This window comes from Nipponia nippon, unplaced genomic scaffold (assembly GCF_047370975.1).
Source record: "Nipponia nippon isolate SJK-2023a ecotype South Korea unplaced genomic scaffold, ASM4737097v1 scaffold_3, whole genome shotgun sequence".
NCBI lineage: Eukaryota > Metazoa > Chordata > Aves > Pelecaniformes > Threskiornithidae > Nipponia > Nipponia nippon.
The window spans coordinates 41,324,912-41,351,909 of record NW_028262347.1 but is presented as its reverse complement, the minus strand read 5'-3'; the positions used below and the strand labels follow the sequence as shown (position 1 = coordinate 41,351,909).

Here is a 26,998-nt window from a genome sequence, read left to right as displayed (position 1 = left end):
ACACTGCTCTGAAACTTCCGGTTTTGCCACACACATATAGAAGACATTTAGGAGGAAATGGTTACATTTTATGACATTTGTTTTGAAGTAAGAAAATCAGTTAGGGTCTGATTCTCATTTTCTCTGCTCTGGAAGTGTGAGACAGTCCTCCAGCTGGTGCTAACCACACGTGGCTTGAAGTTCTGAGCTCTCTCAGCTCTCGAGCAACTTCAACTCCATCAAAACCAGCAGGAATGATGGAAGCCTGCTCCTCCGCAGGGCAACACGAGCACCTCGTCAGGCAGGTCTGGGTGAAGGGAACCTCTCTGCAAGACACTACTCCAACGCTGACAAGAGCATGTGCTAAACACAGTTTTACTATCGTTTCAAGCGTTCAGACTCACAGTTGTTATTTTAACTCTTCATTTTATAAACCTCTAGCATACTAGGAAATTGGTTTATGCTGGTAGAATCCCTACTGGGAGAACTGACTCCATTTTCCTGCAAAAATAACTGCACAAGAGTAGCACAATTTCATGCCAACCATGAAAGCAAGTGCAATTTTTCTGACAAAGACAATGTTCCATGAGGAATTTAATCACAATCACAATATTTCATGAAAAGATATTGGCTTTAACTAAATTCTGCAAATCTTTTTGCAAGAACTTTTCATATGTGGAGAAGGTAAACCAGAAGAAAAAGTTCTTTCCATCTCACTTTCCATGTTGTCAGAGCTCCATGTTGAAAAAAAAAATGTTTTGTTATAGTGAATAACACAATAAATGGAGCGCATTAGTAAATATGATCACGTTCTGTCTCACATACTCTTTCCTCAGACTACCTTCCATCCATTAACATGCCTATATGATGGAACTGCTAATGTCTAAGGTGATACACAGTGCAAGCAGCAGTCTACTGTTAGGATCTTTGCTCAGCTGTTGGGAATAAGGGGAGTGATTCTGCCTCACTGTCAAAATCATACCAGGATTGCAGGTCTTTTATCCCTGGTCCTCACTATGGCTAGCTAACGTTGTAAAGCAGGACCTATATATTTATTTTACTTCACAGTGCTTCCCTTCCTCCCACTTTTGAAAGATAAAAGAGTGGAGTCTGGAAGCAACACGGATCAAGCTCAGCAGCTGAGTCTCAGAAAGGAAAAGAAACGGTGTTTTTTCTAATGCTGCACTAATGCTTTATTCCCCAGTGGGAAGCCAGCAAACCCCAGCTCAGAAGCAGCTGTCTTCTACAAAACACTTCATGGAGGAGAATCAGATCGTCAAGGGGCTTACAGTTAGAGATTATCTAGTAGGAGGTGGCATAATATAGTAAGTTGGGACTTGCTGTTTGGAAGGCAACAGCCCTATTGAACTTTCTTTCCCCCATCTCAGGGCAATACTGTGGAGATACTAAAAGGAGTCTGATTGAGAATCAATTTACCAGAGGCAGGGAGCTCCATGCATATTTCCCTGGGACATAACAAAGCAGTCAAGGTGGGGATGGAAAGGGCAGGGAGGCAGACTGTAAAGCTGTGTCAGTCAGTTGAGCAGCACTTGCTGAGTTGCATGCAGATGTTTCCTGCCTGGAGCCTGAGCACCAGAACAATCATACCCAAGTATGCCTTTGTCCAAAGCCTTGCTCACCTGTTTGAAATGGGTGCTAGCTAAACCTCCTCACTTGAGGTTAAGGTCACTTCTCTTGGATTTGCAGAAACATGACAGGTGAGCCTGGGTTTCCATACTTAGTACACCTTCAGTAGCAATTGCCAACACCTTCCCACAAGCCCTGCTAAGGAGTCGTCTTGTGGGGACGGGCTGAGTTCAAAGCTGGTCCTTGACTTTTTACCCACTACTGATTTTGGGCTGATCCCAAAACACTGTGGACATTATGTTCATACATCATTACAGCAACCACAAAAGAGGCAACTTATCTGGGAGAAACAGAAACAAGCCTTGGATCTATGACAAAAGCAGAAGTTTGTAACACCAATGATTTCCACAGTGCTGGTGAAATCTATCATTAGGCAGACCTGCAAGACTGTAGCACAAAGAGCATTGCAGCCATCTTAGCGTGATGTCTCTGACCTCAGCTTGGATAGGAAGGCTAATCATGAGATGTCTCCTTTGTGACTGGTTTAGTTTTCAGAGGTTTAATAGCTGTCACTCGCCTGAAGCAGAATGGCCTCATTCATGGCTATGGGGAGGTAACAGGGAAAAAGGTGGTGGTGACATATCTGTGCAGCACTCCAAGAGCAAAAGAGACAGCTTCATTTCACACAGCCAGGCAAACTGAGCCAGTAAAAGGGTCATTTGATGGTTGGTATATGAAATGAAGAGTATAAAAATGGTTACATAAATGCTATGGTTCACTGGGTAAGGAGAAGAGAGACTGGCAGAAGCACCTGCAAAATGAAAACCTTCCAAAACTATAACTACATACTTTCCACAAACGGGTGTGAAGAGCTACGTTGAATATGAAACATCTTGGAGACGATGCACTTTGTCAGACAAGTTGCCAAGGCCTGGCACTGTCCTCTCTACAGGATTTGTTGCAAAGGACAACAAATTACATCTCAAAAAGATGCTGCATAGTTGTAATTTCCAGTGTGTCTCTTCACCTTGGTATTGTGAAGAGTGGACAGAATGAGCTCTGTTGCCAGCAGTTGGGATGATCTGCAATTATCTGAACTTGTTGCTCCACTTATTGAACAATCAGCGATCTACCTGCCTCACTATCTCTAGCATGTAACCAGACACAGCCAGGATGAGTAGAGAGCAGCAACCCAAGCATCCTACATTCAGTGGCTCTCACAAGACTGGACAGCAGCTTCTTATCCCTTGCTCATGAAAATTCCAACTGGCATCCTAGAATACCTTGATGAGGTCACAGACACGGTAGCAAAGAAGATACAAAAATCAGTAATTCTCTCTCTTGTCCTTCTGGATGTACATGAAGGAAGAGACTCTTTCATCAGCAAATAACCATCCCTGGTGAACTCTAGTGCAAGGCAGAGGGTGTAGTCCCCTGGGAAATTGTTATTTAAACTACCATAAAAAAGGAATGGCAATATATGTAGCTATTTCAAAACTGCCGTGGTTTCATTTCTCTCAGATAACACACAGATAAGGTTAATTTTATTGAAAAATTTAAGTGATATGCCAAAATATCATAATGGTAGTCATTGACTTGGACCCTCTTCATTATTGGCAGCTGAAATGAGGTATGTGATCAGTATTACACGACAGACAACAGACAGCTCTTCATCATCTCCTATCCACTCTTCAGGTTACCCTGGAAGCTTCTTTAGCACAGCAGTTCAGTCAACAAGAAGGAAATGCCCGCTCCATCCTAAAGAGGGCATGGAAACCATCCTCATGAACAGCATTTCCTCCAAATTTGATTTGAGCATCTGCATTCAATTACACTCACTTGAAAAACAACGTGACCACTCCCAATCTTCCAAATATCCTCTGGAGTAGTTTGTTTCACCTCTAGTTTGCAGAGTGGTTCCCAGACTACTTGCTGGGACAACACTGAAACTGTCCTCTGCACAACAGAAAGTCTTCAGGATTCTTCCCGTCCACAAGAATCAGTCCTGGAAACCATCCTTTCCAGTCTCAGAATCCCTTCCACATCCCCATGAAACAAACATAGCAGCTGCAGAAAATCTCAGTATCACAGTCATCTGTACCAGCCCCAATACATAACAGCACATGCAATGAATCATACATTGAGTACATCCAGGGATGTTCTTACTGACTTTTTTATATTGAGGAATTCTCCAGCTGAGCAAGACAACAATAAGTAGAAGCAAGAGGACATCCTTGCTGTAGTCATAAGTTTACAGTCTCATTTTCAGTGAGGCACAGCAAGTGAGTGAGTGAGTGAGTGAGAAAGTAATGAGGAAGGACAAGGATAATGACAATAGATCACAGTGGCATTGATTCGCTACACAGGGAACTGATGACTCAGAAAGGTTCCTTTTTAATTTTTATATAGCAGCCACCCCAAAACCATTGCTTACACTAGCCATCATTAGTTTGTTGATTTCTTGAAGACATTTCGATAGGAGCAGTAGATCTTAAAAGAGTGGGTAGTGGTTTTATGGACTTGTTCCTCCACAGCACTCTGGAAGTAAAAGGCAATGAGGAAGCAACTGTGCAGATAATAGTGATATAGTGAACTTTCAAGGCAGGAGTGAAGGGAAGGAGGCATGCATGTACAATCTAATGAGATGAGATGAGATGAGATGAGATGAGATGAGATGAGATGAGATGAGATGAGGTGATCAGCTTTCTCTGAAGTCAGTGGGAATCTTTCTATTAACTTCAATGAGAGTTCATTCAAGCCCTAAAGGACAAAAGTAGAGCAGGTCATTAAGGTAGACTGTGAAAGTGCAAACAGGTTTTGAAGTATTCTGGAAGTGTTAATATTAAAAAGTATGGCCAGTGTGATATATTTCTGCAAAGTGAGGCAGCATCTGTATACTCTGACTAGAGTATGTTTCCCAGGTACGAAAAGTGCCCTGGTCCCAGGCACATTTCTAGATCATTGTATCATGGGAACAGTGTAAAACACATTATGTTCTGATAGGCTGCAAACGATCAGGGCAAAGAAACACATACCTTATACCACTAGAAAGTTGGGATACTCAGATTTCCACTGATCGTGCACCATTCATTTCTAGTTCTGCTGACTGCTAAGCTCTATGTGACTATTATCTTTTAGTGACTTATAAAAAAGAAAAAAAGGGAAAAAAAACAGGCTTGCACAGGTTTGACTCTTTCCTCTCTCCAGTTAAATTTCTATCAGAGAGAAATCTCTATACCCTTCTAATTTTAGAAGAAGGGGTCAGTTCTCCCTCTACAGCCCATGTGTCGAGGGGATGCATGGATCCTTCTTTTCCCTTCCATATAATCATTCTATTCAAGTCTCCACATTTCTTCTCTCACTCTCTTCAATTCCAGTCCAAAACTGTCAGCTGATGTAGCATGAACCGCTTAGGAAATAGAGAAATATGTCATGAAATTTCTATGGTGGGATTCCTTTTTTAGGTGATAAAAATCCACTGGTATTTAGCCCTAGCTGTCCTCAGGACAATAACTATTATGATCAAGTAGGAACTGAGGAGGGAGAAAATAAATAGTAAGCAGAATAATGCACTTTTGAGGTCCAGCATCTGGTTATCTAATAGAGAGAAGAAATACTTTGATAGATCAATAAGGAAACTTTTTAATGACAGTAAACATTTCTTAGCCCTCATTCAGACTATGGATCGGAGTTAAAAATGCCAGAATTCTGAATACTCTGCATTTACTTAGTCATACTCATCAGATGCTTTGCTATAAAAATATTACATTTAACTTTCACCAATCAATAAAGTGAATTGCATTCATCAATGATTTGATATGTGTTGCTAAATATAAAATACTTAGCACTTAGGTACACATTTCTATGTAAAAGCTTTTCATTATACTGTCTAACTTCTGCGATAATTATAAATCTTGCTTGTTGCTCATCCTTCATTCCTCCTCCCTCCCTTCCCAACTCTCCTTTTTTTGTAATTCATTTCAAGTAGCTAAAACTGGGTGCAGAGCAACTAAACAGTTATCTAGGATCAATTCCAAAGAAACAGTTGAGGAAAACACAAGTATGCTTTATGAGATTCCACTGGGAGGAAAGTTTATTTTTACCTGATTTGTTAGACACCCATATAATTGCCTCTGATGAGATGTGGCTCGTATTTCCTACTGCAATTGTTAATGGAATCTGCCACAAGTAGCTGCAAGACAAAGGAGGGGGAATCTAAGAACAAAAATACTGAACTGATTCTTCTCACAGCAATCAGGGATCATGTCAAAGAAATCAAAACACAATTTCAGTAGCAGTGTAAAGATGTGGATTCTAACAAGTTACTTTGATTTTGAAATGCATTTGCTATTAGCAATAAAACAATGAAAAAGTCATTCATCTTAAAAAACCCTAAATTATATTTTACATTTTTCACACACTGTCATCACATGAGGACTTTTTTGCAAGGCTTTCCTAATTTAACAAAATGATTCACAAAAGAGGAAATAATGATTTCCCATAGAAAGAAGAACACTTTTTTACATTTACTTAGAAAAATAGAACCTCCAGGTAAAACATGCTTTAAGTTATAGGGACTCCGAAGTTGAAAAATAACATACTCTTCTAGAAACTTCTTAAAAAGCTATGATGGACTTTCATAGCTGCTGGTTTATAAAAACAAAACAAACGGGATGGATCTCCACTTCTTTGCACCATTTATTATCACTTACGTGTATGCAAACTGGACAAAACATGCTACATGTGGATTTGGAGATATGCTGGTGTAATCAGACCCCAACTTCCTTATACGGTATCACAAATTGTTTCTCATTTGGAATAAATGTTATCATTTACCTAAGACATTTATGTAACATCTTTATCTCAATAAACAGAAATTGACTGTATGAAGTCAGTTTTTTGGGGGAGAGATGGAAAGGATGAATTCCTGCTTATCTTGATCATCACCTCCATTCCTGAACTCTCAAAAGTATCATTTCACCAGCCAGTGAAAGAATAGACGTTTCCCTCACAGGCCTGCCATGTCATTTTGTACACCAGTCAAGGAGAAGCACTCAGTAATGGTACAGGTGGTACCTTTGTCCAGGGAGTATATGTGCATTTAAGCAAGGCAGCATGGCAAGAAAGTGGCCCCAACTCAGAATCACCATATGCTACCACTTTGATACCAAATAAGTATATCATTTTAGATTGACTGCATTAAAATGGTGCAAGGATGACCATGGGCAAATTCTTGATGTCTACATCAGCTCCTCTCCTGCTAATACACAGCATTGCGAAACTAGCCTATGGTACTAAAAAAAAATTAGGTTTGCGGCTTTCCGCTTACCCAGAAGCCTGCTCCACTGAACTACAAACACTACCCAAATGTGCCACAACCGCAGTCGACACGCGCTGGCTTGCAAGGGTTGCCTTGCGAGGCCTGCCTTGCTGGCCTCACTTGGGGGCTGGCGGAAGGAGAGACCCCTGCCCTGCCGGCCCTGCTACCACGCTTGGCTCCCAGCTCCCCACCCATTTGCGAAGAGCCCCCCACACGCACGGGGCTTTGCAGTGCTCAGAACAGAACCGCATGTGCCGGGAAACACTTGTCCATACCGCAGTGATTCAGCAGAGAGGGGGAGATATTTGGAAAACTCTACAGCTGAAAGAGCTATGAGTGACACTAGAAAGAAAACACGGCATTTATTGCCATATGGGAGAAGAAAAAAGGGTCCCATGTGATTTTGGGTGCTCTGAATGTTGATATCATGACACACTGGAAAAATTATTAGATCTACTCATGCACCGAAGACACGCTCAACATGAGCACATGCTCTGGCAGACACTTTTTGGATAATTACGCTGTGGCATTTGAAGATGCTACTGCCTTTATTAGTCTGCCCACTCCTTCTGCCGGACGTTACCACGCAGCAGAAAAGGATGTCCACTGGCGCATTAGCTCCTCCAGTTCTCAGTTTTCACACAAAGTTACCTTCACTGTTGGCTTAACTAATATTCTGGACTGTGAACTGGAGTAATGAGGTGAAAACATGTATTATGTCCTGCTGCTTCTGCTACAGTGGCACTAACTTCTGGGTTCGACAGATGAGGGCAGTCAGGAGGTGCTGCGAAGTGATGCACCAGAGAATATTCACTACTCTCTTAATATCTTATACCTTGCTAGACTCCCACCAGTGTTTTAGAGTCTGTCCAAAAAACCTTCTAGGAAAAATATCATCTCTAAAAACACACCCAGTTCTAAATACTTGTCTCTTCAGAGACCAAACTGTGATTGAGAAAAACAAGGCAAAACTAAGCGTAAAGCTTAATTATTTAAGCTTTATTTGAAAGAACAGGAACTTTGGTATATGAAAAAAAAATTAAAGAGCTGCATTTGCATGGTATTTTTATGACTCCTGAGATCAGCTTCTACTGAGAAAGTTAAACTGCAAAATAAAAGATACCAAGAGCTGCCTACGTAGCTTACTTAAACACATACACAAACATACACAAATATAACTGTATGAACATATACATGGACACCTCTTATTTTGAGAAGGAACTTCACAAAAAGATATTCTGTACATTGCAATATCTATACAAGGAAGATTTTTATATTACTTTATATTATTATTTTATGTTATCTCCAATTAAGGTAAATCCTATTGAAATAAGGACAGATCCTTCTCTGAAAGGTGATCTAGCTGTGGAACAGGAGTCATGTAAGCTACCCAACCTCAGAAAACACATGTGGATTTGGTTAGGAAGGTTAGTATGGTAGATTTAACTTTCATCTCTGCAAGATGAGAAACCTACTGATGCTCTCAGCACCCTCCAGAACTGCCAGATCTCCTCTCGGTTATTTGTTTACCAGGTGAACCACAGATTTGCTTTTAACAGACCTCTCTAGAAAGCCATTTTTCCTGTGTGTACTGCTGCTGTTCTCTGGATGTTTATCTGCTTTCCCCTTCCAGTCCTCTTCATTCTCAGTGAAACTTCTGCCACTGTTGCAAAAGAAGCCATGGCTAACTTTTTTACCTGTATGTGAGGGAGATGTATCTGGCTCACCTTTCAAGAATTTTCGTTAGGATGACTTCTACACACCATCCCTGAGTGATCCGTATGGACTGTGTTCTCCGGGTGCGACTAGTAAGAAGCGAACTTTTTTGTACTGTTCTATCTCACTCTTCTACTTTACAGAGAAAAGAGGAACAGGGCCCACTTTCCTTCTGCTTTGTCTGGGAGTAGTGCATATCTTTTATTTATTCTTTATACGTTGGGAGCACGTATGGTCTCTGTATGCATTTGACCAGGGAAAGGAGCATCCTGTTCCACCTGGCCATCTGCTGCCTGCTGTGACAAACCAGTTCCAGTGGAAATAAGAACCCAGCGTTGAGGGCTCAGTGAATAGGGCAGCAGGACTAGAAACAACCCATTTGGTCCCCCTGCCCTCAAGAATATGTCTGCTCAGGTAGCACACTCAGTCCCTGGGTGAAATGGAGCTAATGAACTGTGTGTCCAATCTGCCTGAGATGCTGTTGAGCTTCAGAGGGATCATTATGTCCCTCTGGATGCAAACCTGATCACCTTAACAGGGAGCTAAAGGCAGACCACTCAATTGTGGGGAAACTGAGAGCTATTTCAGGAATTTAAGAAATCAACTCTGAGGATGAGAGACATATAAAATTAGAACAGACATGGTAAATATGAACTGTGCTGTACATAACATTATTCAGTCATAAATGTCTTAAAGAGATGTAGGAAAGCTGGATCTTGTTGAAAGGCAGTATAAATAAGCCTTTTACTGTTGATTTACAAGTGAGAAACTGTTAATGTGAAATAGTTAAATTTAGGTTGACGTGCACAATTAAAGGGAATGCTTTGGTGCCTTTTTTTTTTTTTGTAGCACCACATCAATGCATAATACCAAAGTGTGTTAGCATCTCCATTCAGCTTAAAGAATAATCAGAGGGACTTGTTTGATAAAGTAATACAATTTTGCGTCTGCCAAGGTACATGTAATACTAGAAGCTAGCTAATTATGCTCTGTTTGGATTATATAGATCTTTTTTGTCTTGAGCATTACATAATGACTACATAGCCAGTATTAGTGTACTTTACCTCACTCAGAAAATGATCATATTTGTGATGAGTACTTGCCTTGACTTCTAACAAATAAGAACTGAGATCCCTTCATGGGCAAATTCTGAGACCATAAAGTATTAAGCAAACATGATACCTTACATTTCTGTCTCTGATGAACAGTAATGTTGTAGCAACATTGGATTTTCAGTGGAACAATTAGTTGGCTTCTTTGTAAAGAGCTATGCAAAGCCAAAAAAGGGTAGTAGATTATTTCCTACAAAGATCTCAGGTCATTAAAAAAGAAAACGTGAGTTTCCTGGAGTTTCAGATTTTGCACACCTTTTCAACTACTTTTTCACATTAACGAATGATTTTGCTGAGATGTAAACCCATACGTTTTCAAGATTCATCCTCCCAGTAACTATAATGTGCCAAGCTTCCACCCACAGCCTCTAGTGAATACCACGTTCTTCCAGTGACATTTCTCCTTTCTCCCTGGATTCAAATCTAAACAAGGAAGTTCAGCTATTCCTAGTCATTACTCACAGAACAATGAAGATATCTGCTCAATATTCAGAATATCTTTGGCTGCATTATAAAGAATATACAAGTAATGTGATTGCTTCATGTAAAGTGACAGAACATCTGTACCTAAAATACCACAGCAGAACTTAGCTAACCTGCTTTTTGAATGGAAGAGGACGTGAACAACCACATCCCTCTCTATATCCTTCTGCTTTTACAGACCTCTGGGTTAAAGACTCCTGCTATTCTTTATACAGAAACTATTACTTAACCCTTCTTATTGTCCACCTTATTTTTTCTGTCTATTATACTCTTTTCCAGGTTAGAAAGCCAGACCTGCCCTCCATGCTTTGAAGGCAGGTCTACCACAGATTAAGAGTGGCATAATTCTTTTCTCTTCTACACTCTTTATACTTTTTATACACTCCTTTCCTACTAATCTCTACTGTTCTATTTACTTGCTTGACTGTGTCTGCACACTGAGCTGATGTTACAGAAAATTACCCACCATAACCTCAAGATCTCTTTCCTGAGAGAGAACAGTTTCTTCAGAACCCACCACTGAGCATCTAAGTGAGGACTGTCTTCCCCGCATGCACCACCTTTGCATTTATCAACATTAAGCTTCATTGGTCATTTTATCACCATGTCAACCGGCATTAAGGGATACTTCTATAACCTCGGTAATTAACTTTTGGTTTTACTACCCTCACAAACCTCCTATTACCAGAAAACTCTGTCACCTCACTCTTCCATGCCCTTTATCACGTCATTGAATAGGAAAAACTTCAGCACAGGTTTCTCAATAATGTAATAGGTTATCACCCCCCACTGAGAAATTAAACTATTTAATTTCTCTTTTTTTGTTTATATTTCTTAACTGAAATCTTCCTGCTTATCCCAGTACAGATTATCTTCTTTAGGAATTGTTAATGAGGAAGCTGGACCTCCAAAAATACATAAGGAACAGTTAAAATTACAAGAGACTAGATACATCTAGATACAGAAGACATCTATTAATAGTCTTTGATTACATACTTAGCTAGAAAATCAAAGGAGGAGAACCATGACAAGGTAGAAGAACAGAACAACGTACAGACTTTAGAAAAAAATTATTATTTTTTAGTACATCTAACCACAGAAGAATAAGGGGCAAAATTAAAATGCTATGCACAAAAGCAAATTAAGTGATCTGCCTCTTAGCAGGATATAAGAAGCATAATTACTTTAAAGTGCAGTGGCAATCATGAACTTAAATCACAGAATGATTTAGGTGGGAAGGGACCTTAGGAGATGCAACCCTCTGCTGAAATATGCTAACAGCACAGGAAAACAGAGTTTCATTGTAGGTAGAACATGAGATCAGAGGAGGATACATGGGCTGTACGTTCAGGGGCATCACATGAAGCCAATAAAGTCAAATGTGGCAAATGATTTGCCATCTGCTTTTTTTCCTAATCCCTCCCAGTGCAAAGCATCTACAGAATTACTTTCAGAAAAGCTGAACACCAAAAGCCGTATGTACCTTCAAAGAGCTTGCTAGGCTGAGAAACGAAATTGCGAGTTGTCTAAATTATCCCTGGTTGGAAAAACGGAAATAATGTATCTTCCGTCAACTGGCACTGGTGAAGTCTCAGCCATCAGTCTTCTGTGACTTAAGTTTCTCTGGGCTAAATTCGGTTGTGCAAGGTGGTGTCAAGTTTGCTGCCATGGGGTACTTGAGACATCTGTCAGGGGCTGAAAGATATGGCACAGCACCTACGGATGCTCCTGCCCATGTAGTGGCAGCACAAGGTCACGCAAGATACCTGAGGGCACCTCCCATGGCACCAGTCACCTGTGCAAGCAACTAAACAAGCCTCTCCATCCACTCGATGTTGACAACGATACCTTTCACAATTCCCAAGGAAACTTTTTCATTTCTAACAGAAAAAGGCGAATTTTCAAAACCAAGCTGCTCATAAGAAAGAGAAGACTTCAGCACAGATTTTCAACTATAATATTTAAATCAGGCACTGCTGAAACATTTTATAACTACTGTTTAAATAAAAACTTCCAGTTTGCTGATGCAAAATGAATTTCAACTTGAAATACAAGTTAATTGAAGGGACAAGTTAAAATGAGTGAAACTGAAATGTGAAGTACTGAAATTATGGAATTGAAATGAATGTTCTAAACCAATTTTTCCCCAATTTTTTGCTTTGATTTTTGTCCTGATTCAGTACCGGGAAATGTTTTGATATGTTGAAAATTTCTGTGGGATGGGAATCCATTTCTTGCTCATCTGTAACACTTACTAATCTTTGTATAGTATTTTGAGAACATAGCAATCTGAGACTTTGTATCACAGAAGGATATGATTAAAGCTATTTAACACAGAGATAAAGTGGGGCATAAAAATAATTTAAGAGTAAAAAGGATAAAGAGAAAATCCAAGAGTAAAACTGACTGGTTAAGACACCTGGCTCCTTGTTTTAACCACCAGAACTTAATATCCAAAATGCCAACTCTGTCCCTTCAGTTAAAGATAAAAGTCTGGTACATCCAGAGTGGCTGAAGCCAAGAAACAGGGAGCAAGGACTCCTTGGCATTAGTTTCCCATTCTCAGCTCTCCAGGTGGAGAATGCTGAAATTTAATGTACACAGAGACATATGCTTGGGTGAGCAGTGCTGAGTCTGAGGAGGAGACACCTTCCCAGTGTGGTCCTTGCCAACAGTGACGATTCCTTGATTAGGTTGGGATGCTGACAGGGGCACTTCTTACCGAGGGAATACCTTGCTATGAGCCGTCCGCATGAACTCATGTTTTTTTGGGATTTCAGAGACAAAAGAACACGAAAGCAAAGTAATGAGAAAATGTGACCTTTTGGACAGCAAGTAAGTCTTACAGAACAAAATGAAAACTAAGAATTAAAGATTTGTATTTTTACTTCAGTGGCATACTTGGCTGATCTGCAGAGACATATACAAATAGTGGCCAGTAAAAGAAGCATTTAGCTGTATGGCTGCAAATGTTTCTGGCTAATAACCTTAAAGCCTATTATAAAATAAAGGGCACAGAAAGTTGATACCATGTGAACTAACTAAAGGATAGCGTGAAGTTTGGACATTAAATCAGTATAGCAGGAAGGGAGTGTCTCTGTGCCAAGACAACTGTAATTTCTGTTAGCAAGGCAAAAGAAGGCCTTTGTTTTAAGTGTATTTTGAATATTAAGATAGTGGAAGGTTCAAAGATAAATTGTTAATGGAAAACCTGAAAGTGTATTGAACTAACCTACGAAATTACAAGTCTCATTGATGTGATATCTGGAAGCATTTATTCCTAGGCTGAAAGCACAAGTATACATAAAGTAGTGAGTGGGAAACAAGTGGAAGTTTTTGAACAGCACAACAGTTTTAGAGCTTCCTGCTATGGAAAGAGATTATACCTGAAGCAGAACTCAGTAGTACCAAGGTAAAATTTTGTAACCGACGCTTTCTAGAGAGATTGTGTTGGGAAAGATAATTTAAAAGCATCATAGAGATTTTCTCAGGTTATTATATAGTATTGTATCTCATTCAGTGGAGAGTATTTCAGGTTCCAGGGGAAGCTGATGTGAATATCACAGGAAATCACATACTTTTATTAAGTGTGATTCCACAGAGTGTTAGTTCTGTTTAATGGATAAGGAGCTGACGATATATTCATGTTGTGAATATCATTCTCACAAGACTGAAGAACACAGAGATTTCATTAGATTTAATACATGCCAGTAAAGTGATTGTAGGCTGTGCCCAGAGGCACAACACAACAGAAGAAGATGTTGTTCCCACTCTCACAAGTATTACACCTCCTACACTGAGCCAGGGTGGCAAGGGATTCCTTGTAACCTGTCAGCACGGAAGACGGCAGATAGGAAGGGAAGATTTCACTAACTTTGTAGCAAAGACAAACACAAGATGAAAAATGGATAAAGGAGAACAACTTGAAGCAACTGAGACCAACTGAACACAGCTTGGAGCGTATTCACCGGCCTAAGGTTGGGATTCTGGGGTTCCAGCTGTTCTACCCTCACACAAGACTTCCAGACTGGCCAACAAGAAAAAGGTAAGCTAAGGCAAAAAAGGGACACTGTTATTAACACGATTACATGACTAATTAGAAAAAGATTGCAAGAAAAAGATTGTGGAAGTGTTTACTCTAAATTATCCTGGACTATACTGGGCAGAGGCATTTCCAGCCCCTTTACAAAAGCAAGGTAAGAATTTGGACTTTGGTGGACTCTCTGAATTAGAGATAGTGTTCCAGCATAGTCTTTAGAGGGCTGTAACTGACAGCAAGACAGACTGTATTTTTTTCACCTATGATTCCAGTCATAATGAAATTAGGGTGCCACGTAACACACATGCAGTATTGTCTAAGCAGATAACAAAACTGCAACTGAGGCACACGTTACTCAGAAATTAACAGTTTTCATGTTACCATCTATACCCAACAGCGTCAAAACCTAACTGAGCTTTTTGTATCAGTTTCTTCTTTCTCACTAATGCCTCGCCTATGGAGGAATTCAACTCGTTAATCAGAGCAACCTACCAGCCAAAACAACCCAGTGGGGTCAGCTCTTGATAGGTGCTGCCAGGCAGAGAATGGCTTGACCACCTGGTGGATCTGAATGGGCTCCACACCTGAGGTGTCAGTTTTTGAAGAGTACTGCAAGTTTTTAATAGAAGTCAACTTAATAGATGCCTCGTAGATGAGCAGAAATCAACTTGTAGAGCAGTCTTGCCTTTTAACTACTAAGATTTAACTGCTTTGTCTGAGGTTTTCAAAGGCTCTGATCAGATGCGTAGTTGGATCCACCTAATAAGTTTCAGACAGAAGCAAAACTTGGGGATTTGGAAGGTGTTTGGAATTGTGGGCCTATTATAATTTTGAATACAAATTATACTTAGCTGTATACATGGAGAAAACTATGGATAATCTTTAGAGTTTGGACAAATATTTAGAATTGTGTGAGAGGATGACTAGGAAGCTTATATTCTAGTCTTGAAAGATGCTAGCACTTCTGAGATTACTTGCTTTTGATGGCAAGCCTCTTTATTTGCAGTTCTGCCTCAATACAGCTGCTAATTTTATATATTTGTCTATTATATATGCTTTTATTTAGAAATTAATGTTAAAAAGGCAATCTTATTGGTATATTCTAAAATAAGAGATGATAGTTGCTTCTAAGAGCAACTATTTCTAGGATAGATCACGGATCATTTCGTTTTTTTCTGTATAAGATGAGAAATACAAAGATATGGAGGGAAAAATATTTTCAATGCCAATGCGGTATTGCGGGAACATATTTTAGAGGCATGCATTTTAATACAACCATTGACACTGTAATTCATCTGTAGTCAGAACAGTGATTAACATGTTTAACAGTAATGTATTACAGATGCGGATTTTGTGGTTTTCCTTTACTCTGCCATGGTCCTAATTCTTCCTGGATTTTACAAGAATCTTTGGAATAATTTTCAGCAGTAAGTAAGTCCTAGAGCTGAAATAGGAAAAACAATTTACATTCGTCAGGAGTCTTATGCCAAATATAATGCCCTTACCAATGCAACAAAACCACAAAGTCCCAGACATAAGAAAAGGCTTCATCGCTGTAACAGCAGCACCAGCATGAAAGAGCCCATGTGTGGCTCTGCACTGTGGGACTGCCTTAAGATGACAGTATGCATATTCTTTTAGAAAACAGCTGTATGTCTTCAGCCATCCCATATAAACCCCACTGTTCTTTGGTCTGACTGCTTTTTTAAGGGTGGACACAAGGTAAATCAAATGAGTTAATTTGAATTATATTACCCAATTTGAAAAGAAAAAAAAATGCATTGTCTGATAATAATACAATATTATCTGATTATAATTATAATCATATTATATAATACAATATTATCTGATTATAATTGTCTCTCACAGTATCCTCCTGGACAAAATGTCCAGCATACAGCTGGATAAACACATAATGCAATGGGTGAGCAATTGGCTGACAGGTCAGGCTCAAAGGGTTATAGTAAATGGGGCTACATTGGGCTGGCGACCAGTCACTAGCAGGGTTCTGCAGGGATCCATCTTAGGGCCAGTGCTCTTTAATGTCTTCATAAATGACTTGGATGCAGGACTTGAAGGTTTGCTATCTAAGTTTGCTGATGACACAAAATTGGGAGCAGCTGTTGACACTTTCAAGGGCAGAGAGGCCCTGCAGAGAGATCTGGACAAATTAGAGAGCTGGGCAATCACCAACCGTATGAAGTTTAACAAGGGCAAGTGCCGGATTTTGCACCTGGGACATGGCAACCCTGGAGGTACATACAGACTGGGGAACAAGAGGCCAGAAAGCAGCCCTGTGGAGAGGGATCTGGGGGTTCTCGTCAACAGCAAGTTGAACATGAGCCAACAGTGTGCCCTGGCAGCCAAGAGGGCCAACCATGTCCTAGGGTGCATCAAGCACTGTATTGCTAGCCGGTCGAGGAAGGTGATTGTCCTGCTCTACTCTACACTGCTGCAGCCTCATCTTGAGTGCTGTGTGCAGTTTTGGGCGCCACAGTACAAAAAGGATATGAAGCTACTGGAGAGTGTCCAGAGGAGAGCCACGAAGATGGTGAACGGTTTAGAGGGGAAGCCGTATGAGGAGCGGCTGAAGTCACTTAGTCTGTTCAGACTGGAGAAGAGGAGACTGAGGGGAGACCTCATCGCAGTCTACAGCTTCCTCACAAGGGGAAGAGGAGGGGCAGGTACTGATCTCTTCTCCCTGACAACCAATGATAGAACCCAAGGGAACGGCAGGAAGATATGCCAGGGGAGGTTTAGGTTGGACATTATGAAAAGGTTCTTCACCCAGAGGGTGGTGAAGCACTGGAACAGGCTCCCCAGGGAGGCAGTCATGGTGCCAAGCCTGACAATATTCAAGAAGCGTTTGGACAACACCCTCAGACATATGGTGCGAATTTTGGGGTTCTCCTATGCAGGGACAGGAGTTGGACTCGATGATCCTTCTGGGTCCCTTCCAACTCAGGACATCCTATGATTCTAGGGACCTGGACAGGCTGGGTCGTTGGGCCGGGGCCAACTGTATGAGATTCAACAAGGCTCAGTGCCGGGTCCTGCACTTGGGTCACAACAACCCCATGCAACACTACAGGCTGGGGGAGGAGTGGCTGGAGAGCTGCCTGGAGCAAAAGGACTTGGGGGTGTTGGTTGACAGCCGCCTGAACATGAGCCAGTAGTGTGCTCAGGTGGCCAAGAAGGCCAATGGCATCCTGGCTTGTATCAGGAACAGTGTGGTCAGCAGGACCAGGGAGGTGATACTGCCCCTGTACTCGGCACTGCTGAGGCCGCACCTCGAATACTGTGTTCAGTTTTGGGCCCCTCACTACAAGAAGGACATCGAGGTGCTGGAGTGTGTCCAAAGAAGGACAATGAAGTTGGTGAAGGGTCTAGAGCAGAAGTCGTACGAGGAGCAGCTGAGGGAACTGGGATTGTTTAGTCTGGAGAAGAGGAGGCTGAGGGGAGACCTTATTGCTCTCTACAACTACCTGAAAGGAGGTTGTAGCGAGGTGGGGCTCGGTCTCTTCTCCCTAGTAACAAGCGATAGGACGAGAGGAAACAGCCTCAAGCTGCGCCAGGGGAAGTTTAGGTTGGATATTAGGAAAGACTTCTTCACCAAAAGGGTGGTGAGGCATTGGAACAGGCTGCCCAGGGAAGTGGTTGAGTCTCCATCCCTGGACGTATTTAAAAGACGGGTAGACGTGGTGCTTGAGGACATGGTTTAGTGGTGGACTTGGCAGTGCTAGGTTAACGGTTGGACTCGATGATCTTAAGGGTCTTTTCCAACCTTAACAATTCTATGATTCTATGATTCTATGATTACTAAACCTTCTACAAAGTTCTGTGTAATTTTAGTTTAACATTTCATACAAAATAAATTATAAATGAGGTGGTTATAAATATTACAGGGCTCTTTAAAATTGACTCATTTCAGTGTCAGTGCTAGCAGAATACCTTACTAAATTTAGAAAAATATTGTGGGCAAAGAATAAATACTACAAATTCTTTGTCACTACATGCTTTCTCCTCCCTGCCTAACATTACCTTTTTACACTAAAACACAAAAGGCTTCATTTTCAAAAGTGACAAGCAATTTTGGGTGCTGAATCAGAGATGGATAGAAAGAAGCTGGGTTTAAGCAGTGTCAAGTGTCTATTCTAACAGCTGCCTCTTTAGTCTCCAGTAAAGGCCCTTAATCTCTCCAGCATCCTCTGTTCCGTCTTGCACCAGCGCAAAGTGTCCTTGAAGAATTGCACACGTGGTGCTGATCATGCAAACCCCATCCCTGTGTTGTCCTTCACCCATGAGCATAGTATAGTCCCTTGACTACAGAGTGCAGATCTGAGATTTATCTGAACGTAATTAGGAGTGGAAGGATGTGTTAGGAGCTGAGGAGGGACCCCCTTAGTAGGAATGAGAGTAGCATTTTAGTTATGCCTACAAACCTCTAATATGTTCTCAGAGACTTAGTGCCAAGCATTTTTCAGTGTATTCCAATGTTCAGTTCTGATTTTTCCTCAGAATATTGTGAATTTAAGCAAGATTAAAATACAATTCCTGTGACAGTTTCTCCTTCCTCATTAAAATTCCCTAAGAGTCCCTCACCAAAATATCTTCTCCATAAAAACTGAGATTCTACTATTGACCGTGAAGGCTCACATACAGAGATAAGGAAAAAAAATCCATTATTAGCAACTTAAGAAAGCAAAAGGAAGAATAGGTAAAAAAGGAAGCATGTTAGTAGTTTCATCCTCTGATCTAGGCTGGGGAATCCACATCTCTGCTTTTTACAAAGCCAACAAAATATGACATTTATCCACCTTCGTCCCTCCCATTACCCTTGTCTCTGCCAAATGCTGTTTGGGCTTTCCCCAATCTGCTCTTTACTTCACTAAAGCCCCCATCTTAACCATCCTCTCCATTTCCCTGGTTCTCCATATTTGCCTATTCCAGCTACACAACTTTAATGCTCCCAACTCCCGCTCATGTCTGCACCCTGCCACATGGCGTTCCCTTTCCCTGCCCCTACATGTCAGGCAGCTTCCCACCAGCACTGCTGCCCTGATTCTCCTCTTTGCCTCCCCACCTCACTCTGAATTAAAACATAGTGCTGCCCTCAAGTACATGCTCCTTCCCTCACCATGAAATTGATTTAATTAATGTGAGTTAATTAACTAGCTTGGGTATCTAGCAATTCCTGAGAATTAATATTAGCAAATAAGATGAGGAAAGTGACACAGCCTGCAGTGATAATAAAATACAGCAGCAGCTTTTCCCTGTCAGCCTAACTTCTGTCAGGATATGAGTGCTGCCACCGCACAGGATGCAATGACACAATACACCAATTTTGTCTTCTTTGGCATTCTGCAAATTCTAACACTGAAAGTTGCCCATATTCTGCACACATCCTATCCTGGAAGTTTGACTAGTGAGAAGCATTTCTTGCAAACAGAAGCTGCAAAATGGTTTTGGAAATAAAGCGTTAAATTACAATTGGCATTTCTGAGATCTTCACTAGCAACAAAATCTTGCTGAAGAGACATCAGCACAGATACGTGCAGGAACAAATTTTAAGAGCACTTCCTATTCTGATTTAACAATAATGCAACAATCGGAAGAGCCTCTAAAAAATAAAAAGGCAAGACAAAAGACTGGGGACTTTCTAGTGGCTTCTACAGGAAAAAAAAAAAAAATCCTATTGCAGCAGGCAGTGCGCAGCACAAGTATTGGGCTGGCAAACACCAGCATCCAACATCAAAGGCACTCCTCCCGCACACACCCCAGGCAGGCAGGCTTCCTCCAGGTCACGCGTAGAAGCAGCTCTTCTGCCTGCTCGTTCGGAGGAGCCGCATTCTGCACAGCACTGTCCTCTCGCAGGCTGCTGGAGTTAAGGACTGTCCCTATGCACACCGAAGGACAAAATCTATTGGTGTCATAGAGCCATCCTGTACTAAACACCGGTGTACATGTAAAGAGAAGGAGCTCCCTCCACTTTCTCACTCTTCTGCAAGAACAACTACTTTCAAGTCCCTGCTTGACCAGCAAAAAACCTAGTTAAATCAATATCTGGCTATGTTCACACACAGTTCTGTGCTCCACTAAGGATTCTTGATTTTTTAATCTCGTTCCTGATAATTCCATTTCCTCTGTGCCTAATACTAGCATCTTCCTCTCCTGGAGTCCATTCCCTTCATCATTATTATAGCTGATACGGAGGCACTCAGGTCAGTCAAGATGAACCAGGGTACCATATCTACTCCCTAGGTAGCAACACAAAAGTTGTTTCTAGTAGAAATGCTGATATAAGCGTAATCTTTCAGGTTTAGTGAAGATGAAAGGCATAACAAGAAAACACTCAAAGGACATGAGAAAATGGAAGATTAGAGGATATTTCCCAGAGACAGGGAGGTAAATGAGTACTTCTTTTTCTATTTATATTTTGTTAGCCCTTTTTCCTCAGCTTGTGGAACAATATTTGTCCATATTATGGTCCTTTCTACTACATAATTAATACTACATATGCTACATTATTCCACAGTTGCTCTAAGATCTCAAAGATACTTATCAGCATTCCCTCTGTGCTCATAACATTTTGGTTTGTGTCTAACCAGCCTCTCAGCTGATAAGTGGACAAAGTTTCCCATTGCTGCTCAACTGATAATGCCATACAAATAAGTAAGAATACACATGGCAATATCCAAACACAGCTATGCTTTTACTATTCAAATAATTATCAGTAAAGGGACAAGCACAGGCCTTTTTCCGCAAAGCCTGAATAAATGAGCTTTGTGTAGGAAATTCAGAAGAGACTTGAAGGGAAAAAATTCTGCAGTTATCATTCATCTTGGAGTGGAGTGACTGCTGGGCAGCTCTGCTGCCCGTTGTAAAGCCTTTCAGTTGTCGTAATTACTACATGGTGTTAGACCCATGAGTCTGTACAGCTCCAGTTTTGCTGGTCATGTCCCTGGCTTGCACCATTCAACTGAATTTTCCCTAGTCCAGTCACACAGAGAAAGGCACTGAGGATTACCACACTACAGCATGTATGAATACCCTGTTCGTATCCCAATTTGTACCTCTTCCTTTTTTCTCTTTCCTCACAGCTAGCTGTGTTCAATGCCTAGCAAGACATTTCCCTTTAGGATATTATCATGAACAAGCAAAGATCAGCTATGGAAACCGCGTGCATGATAAGAACACTATACAAATGAATATTACCTCAGCAACATGAACTTAATTATTTTGATAACATTGGAAAGGTTATTTCTCCACTTTTGAAGAGACAAGCTCTGTATATTTTTAAAAGGCAAAGAAAGCTTTGGTCTGTTCTTCAATATAGTATATAAAAGGTTTATGGATTTCATCAAAACTGATTAGTTTATTGTCTAGACCACAAATTATTTTTCATAAGATTTCTTGTCATATCTGTGAGCCATTCTTGTAATGATGGATGAGGCTGGTGCCTTAAAATCATCATTTTCTCTGTCAGCAGGGAAACCCACTGAACCCTATCAGATGGAATATCACCTCCTCCCCTGTAGCCTTATAATGTAAGGGCATAATCCGTTCTCACAGGAATATACAGGAGTCCAAGATTGAACCTACACATAACTAAAGGATTGTTATTCGAGGGAAGAATATGAATTACGCAGTTATTACAGGAGTTTTAAACTTTTGCTTGGATAAGCTGAAATTGCTACTGAAACATTGTACCAACCACAGGCTTCGACATTCAAATCAAAGCCGGTGATTTTGGCCCTTCTGAAGAATGGCGTTCCTAGAAATGGTGTCTGTCATTGCTAGTTTTATTCTCTCATAAAATGAGAACTATGGATCATGCAAAGGCATAAGTGTCAAGTGAAATCTATGTTCAGTTTGCAAAGAAGTGAAATTGTATACCTTCTATAATTTCAGGCCAAATGTTAGAGCTTAGCGTGCCATACAGTCAATTCTATGCACACAAATCACAGTTTATATATGTATGGTCCTTGAAACACATTTTTCTGCAGTTATAGAGACAAGGAGTCCAACTGTACATGAGATGGGAAAATCAACTATATGTAATCATTCTCTTCTGCAGTAGAATTAAAGACACTTATAGTAATGGACTAGGCAGAACTAGGAGTAAACCACTGCCAAACTATCAACAATTTTCACTTTTACCGTTTATCACTTAGAAAAATCTGCTTGCTGCTTCTATATTCCTCTATATGATTTCAGAGAGAAAAATTAAATCTGCTGCTTCACATTTCATTTTTAACAGTTAATTGCTGCATAAATACATAGCATAAAGAAAAGCACAGACATTTTATAAAACTAGAATGGTTCTGAAATATTCAGTTGCCTTTTTATTTACATTTCTTATGCAGCAGATACGTCTGAAAGACCTACTCTGAAGTGACTTTTTCTAAAGTAAGGCAAAGTTAAATTTGCCTAGAGAGGGTCTGAACCAGAAGTTTAAACTCCTCATCACTTTGAAGGCAACAGAACTGACGTTTATTGCTGTGCCATGCAGAACTACAGCCCCACCTCTGGATAACTAAAGACTATATGGCAGATGGATGCTTTAAGAGCCTTCCCCAGAGCCATGCAGTGCATATCATGTTGTCTGTTTAGATGATAAACTCCTGGAAAGGCCTGGACCTGTACATTTTTCTGTGTTTTGTGCAGCTCTACTCTTTACGGTGTTTAAAATGATCATCACGATTAATCCATAGATAAACTACCCTAAGGAAGCCAATGTTGCCTGCCCTGCAAGAGCATGGTCTCACATGTGGCATAAATACCATTTGCTCCCCATTATTTACAGTGCCTATTATGGTTCCCCAGGGAGCTATGTGTCCAATGCCTAATTCATGGGTCATGCAGGGGAGATGAGCACCAATTTTATTGGACTGTGAATTAGGCCACTGATAGGTAACACTCCCAAAGCCTGCAGGCTGACATTATATATGTGTGTATATATACCTCTACATGTATGCCTCCCACAACATCTACCTGTGCTATCAGGACCCACTGAACATTAGTAAACCCTTGCCAACTTCCTGACCAAAGCCACCTGCAGAATCAGCCAGAACACTGCATTTTGCAATAGTGCTGAACGTCTGTCAACATGCTGTTTCCATTCCAGTTATCACCCCTCTTTGTGTACTTGTAGAAAAACTGGCCCCGTTGTATCATGTCGTACAAACTTCAGCTCTTGCAATGTTAAAAACCAAGGTAAATTATCATGAACTACCAAATGACATCACATTAATGTGATTTTCCCTGTATACTGCTTTCACAATAATTGAAGCAATAGTGACTTTTCCAATTAGAAAAACCCACAAAAAAAACCTGAAAAAGATCTAGGTCATTGCTGACAGAAAGAGTAAATTTATTTTCAGTATGCCAATCTTGTTTTTCTACTTAATTTGATGGTATGAAAGGACACGTAATGACACAGAGCCATTGTGCATACCAAGCCACATGTGCCTGTGGGCAGTGCACCAATGAATTGCACGGCCATTGTTACAACACTCTAGACATTAATTTATAACTAAGCCATAGGACTTTAATATAAATTGGTGGATGACTTTTGAAAGGTGAATGGCATAGGCAAGTTTCACCTTTTGCTAAATGTATATCGTTCCTGTTGTTTGGTATTTATACCTCCATAATATGACTTTCAAATAACTTTAACTGGGAAGCAGCAAACTAGCTCCATCATCTAACTGGCTGGAGTAAAGATCCCATCCGTAAAGCCCTCCTTGGGCAAGGGGCTTCCTTCCCATTTGTGGTTAAAAGGACATGGAAGCACAGAGAAAAACAAATCTGAAGGGGGAAAAAAGAACGGGAGAGATACTTGCCACAGGAGATACATATAATATGCATTGTACTGCCTGTTAGGACAGTAAGTTCCTGGCAGGGCCCATGCTGATATCTTCTTTGGTGCTGCCTATAGCACTAAATCTTACTTCCCATGTTTAGAAATTATAATTGTGGTAAAATATGTAGACAAAATCTCCTAAGAAATTCAGCATAACTTGGCCTGTTGGTGCACAACACTATCCTTCCACATATCTCAAGATACAGTTTGAATTCTGAGTTAATGTCACATGAAAATAAAACTAAGTCTTATTCTCACCCCTGGTGTTCCACCTTACAAAACATTTATGCACCCAGTAGTCTTTGCTCATGAATTACAGTAGCAGTTATTACAATCAATACTGAGTACCTAGCAAATCTATTTAAGAAAGTCTCTACAATACTTAAAAGGCTTGACATCTCTGTTTTAATCAATCAAAAAACTAATAATCTCTCTTTTTCTGAGTAGTAAAATCCACTCACCTTACATTATGCATATATACACTTGCACAAAAGAAATTTTCAAGTGAATAAGGGAGAATCACTCTCACGCTGCACTGAACTGTGAATCATGAACACTTCCAACAGTCCACATTCTCTTGTTTTATCTCTTTTTCACAAAGGAACTAATTTCAGCCCAGAACTTAAACAGATGCTTAATACCCTGCTAGGTTGTTCCAATACATCCAAAAAACCAACAATTTACTCTGTGTCATGTTTGAGTTCCATAATATTCATGTTCTAAAAAAGGATAACGAACTTCTAAACATTTCCCAATAAATGTAACTATATTTTTAGGCCTTCCTCAACAGGAATATTCTATAAGGTCCAGACATGTCAAGCAAAATTTGGTATTAAATTTTACCTTTTAATGATTTAAATCTACTGGACAAGCACAGAGTACTCAAGGTTGAGAGCATGCCCTCTTTTCCACTGAGCATGAAGAGGTGAACACAGAAGCTTCTAAGGCTAAATTGTAATTCTCTAGCATCAGCTCTATGTCCTTGCCCTTAAAATATGATGCCAAAACTGCTTTAAACAATAAGATGAGGATTCCCCAGCATCAGCCAGGAATGTCAGCTTGTCTCTGGGATGAAGGAAGTGTGTGGAGTCAGCTGGGAGCAGGAAGGAAAAATACATGGAAAAACGTGTACGTGCTTGCTGATTTCAGCCACTGAAACAGACCCCAAAGGACCAGTTCAGCTGGCTTCAAAACTGGAACAGCTAGAACCCCCTGCCTGTTCAGTTTAGCTTGACTGCTTCCCAAGCCAAGTGAGGTATATACCCAACACACGGTTACATCTGCCTACTTGATGCTTGAGCATGGAGAGATCCCCTCTAAAGAGTTACTTAAAAAGAAGTATCAGACCTTCCAGCCACATTCCAAAGTACTTCATGGAGTGTGACAAAATCAAAAGAAAAGGAGAGGAAACAGATGTGTGACGTAAGATGCAGTCACAGAGAAAACTGTCAGGATGTAAATGGGCATATTAAAAGTTTTATCGTGTTGTTCTATTACTCTAATTACTTTTTTCAATTCTTTTAACTAGCCTCATCTTTATTACGTTCAAAGGGAAGGGCCACCATGTACTATTGATACCAAGCAAAGCTCAGAGATTTCTAAATAGCCATCTTCATAAAAATACACACACGAAGCACTTAAACAACTACAGCCTTTTGAAAGATTTTTATTGAGAAATATAAGTACCTGTTGTCTCCAAGGGCAGGATCCTTGGGTTTAGCATCACTATCATAAACAAAACGTGCTTGGGAGATCACTATGACATTGTCTGTAGTTTCATTTCCCAAGATAGTGATAACAGGATAACCCATCTGTAGCGTCCACTGATCCATTACTTCTTGGATATTTACAGATTTTCCAACCCTTTTTAAAGCCTTAAAGAAAAAAGAAAAGTTTCAATATGTTGAAGCAATATCATCATCCAACATACAAAACTCTTTTTTTTTTTTGTCCCAAAGACCATAATTAGTTCTAAAGGTTTAAATAACCATCACACATGCACACACACATTTACACCCAGTACACACATACTACAAAATTTAACCAAGAGTCTCTGTAGATTTTAAAAATAAACATTGAGCAATCTTGCCAGAGAGGAGAGTGACAGTCAGAAACTCATGTTTCCCACATCATTCATGCACTTTTGCTGTAACAGAAGAAACAACCTGCTTTACAGGGTTTTAACAAGAGCCACAAAAATACTGGGTGACTGTCTGCAAAAGATATTCTTGACTAGCTAAGGTTAAAAAAGACTCAGTGTTAGTTGATCTAGGGTACCTACAATAAGGCATATTCAAAGGGCCTGATTTCTAAAAGTACAGAGCTCTTCTGTTCTGAAAATAAAATGACTAGTTATTTGAAAATAATGTCCCTCATGTCCAAAGTGAGGCCATGTATACAAAGATATCCCCAGCTCCTTCATAAACTGCACCTGTCATAACACACAGAGGATTAATGTGTTCACATTTGATACCGTATGTCAATAAAAATGCTGTCTTACAAGTGGATTTTATCTGAAACAAAAAGAGATACTATGGCATCATGGGAGATGAGACTGGGTATGAGGAGAATGACAGGCATCATTTGTTCTTCAGCAACGGAAATGTCCCTAGCTGCTGAACAGTCCCAGATCACAGACTGAGCAACCTCTGATGTATACAAGCAGAACCCAGCAAGAAGTCTTCAGAACTGAAGCTGCAATTGCAATTCTTTTGGAACAAAGCGGCTGGCAACAAATGTGCTTACAGGTGAAGCAAACGGAATTATTAGCCTTAACAATAGATCTGAGCACGCAGGATAGCTGTAGTAGTTATGGACTAGAATAGAGTCTCATTTTTGTTCTGTTTTATAAGCTGTGGCTTCTGCTGTTCTTTCAAGACTACATTCATCCCTCTGAT

General features: G+C 40.4%; 1 protein-coding gene across 2 annotated transcripts in view; it reads right to left on the bottom strand.

Annotated features, from left to right (window-relative positions):
• Window positions 1-26,998, bottom strand: part of TRHDE (thyrotropin releasing hormone degrading enzyme) — a 223,567-nt gene that overhangs the window by 54,320 nt on the left and 142,249 nt on the right. For both annotated transcript variants that reach the window (XM_009463186.2, XM_087766876.1), the window contains 2 exons: window positions 25,788-25,975; window positions 5,670-5,758 (listed from right to left, as the gene is read on the bottom strand). In XM_009463186.2, coding sequence (XP_009461461.2) covers window positions 5,670-5,758; window positions 25,788-25,975 — 277 coding nt within the window. The remainder of the gene's footprint in view (window positions 1-5,669; window positions 5,759-25,787; window positions 25,976-26,998) is intronic.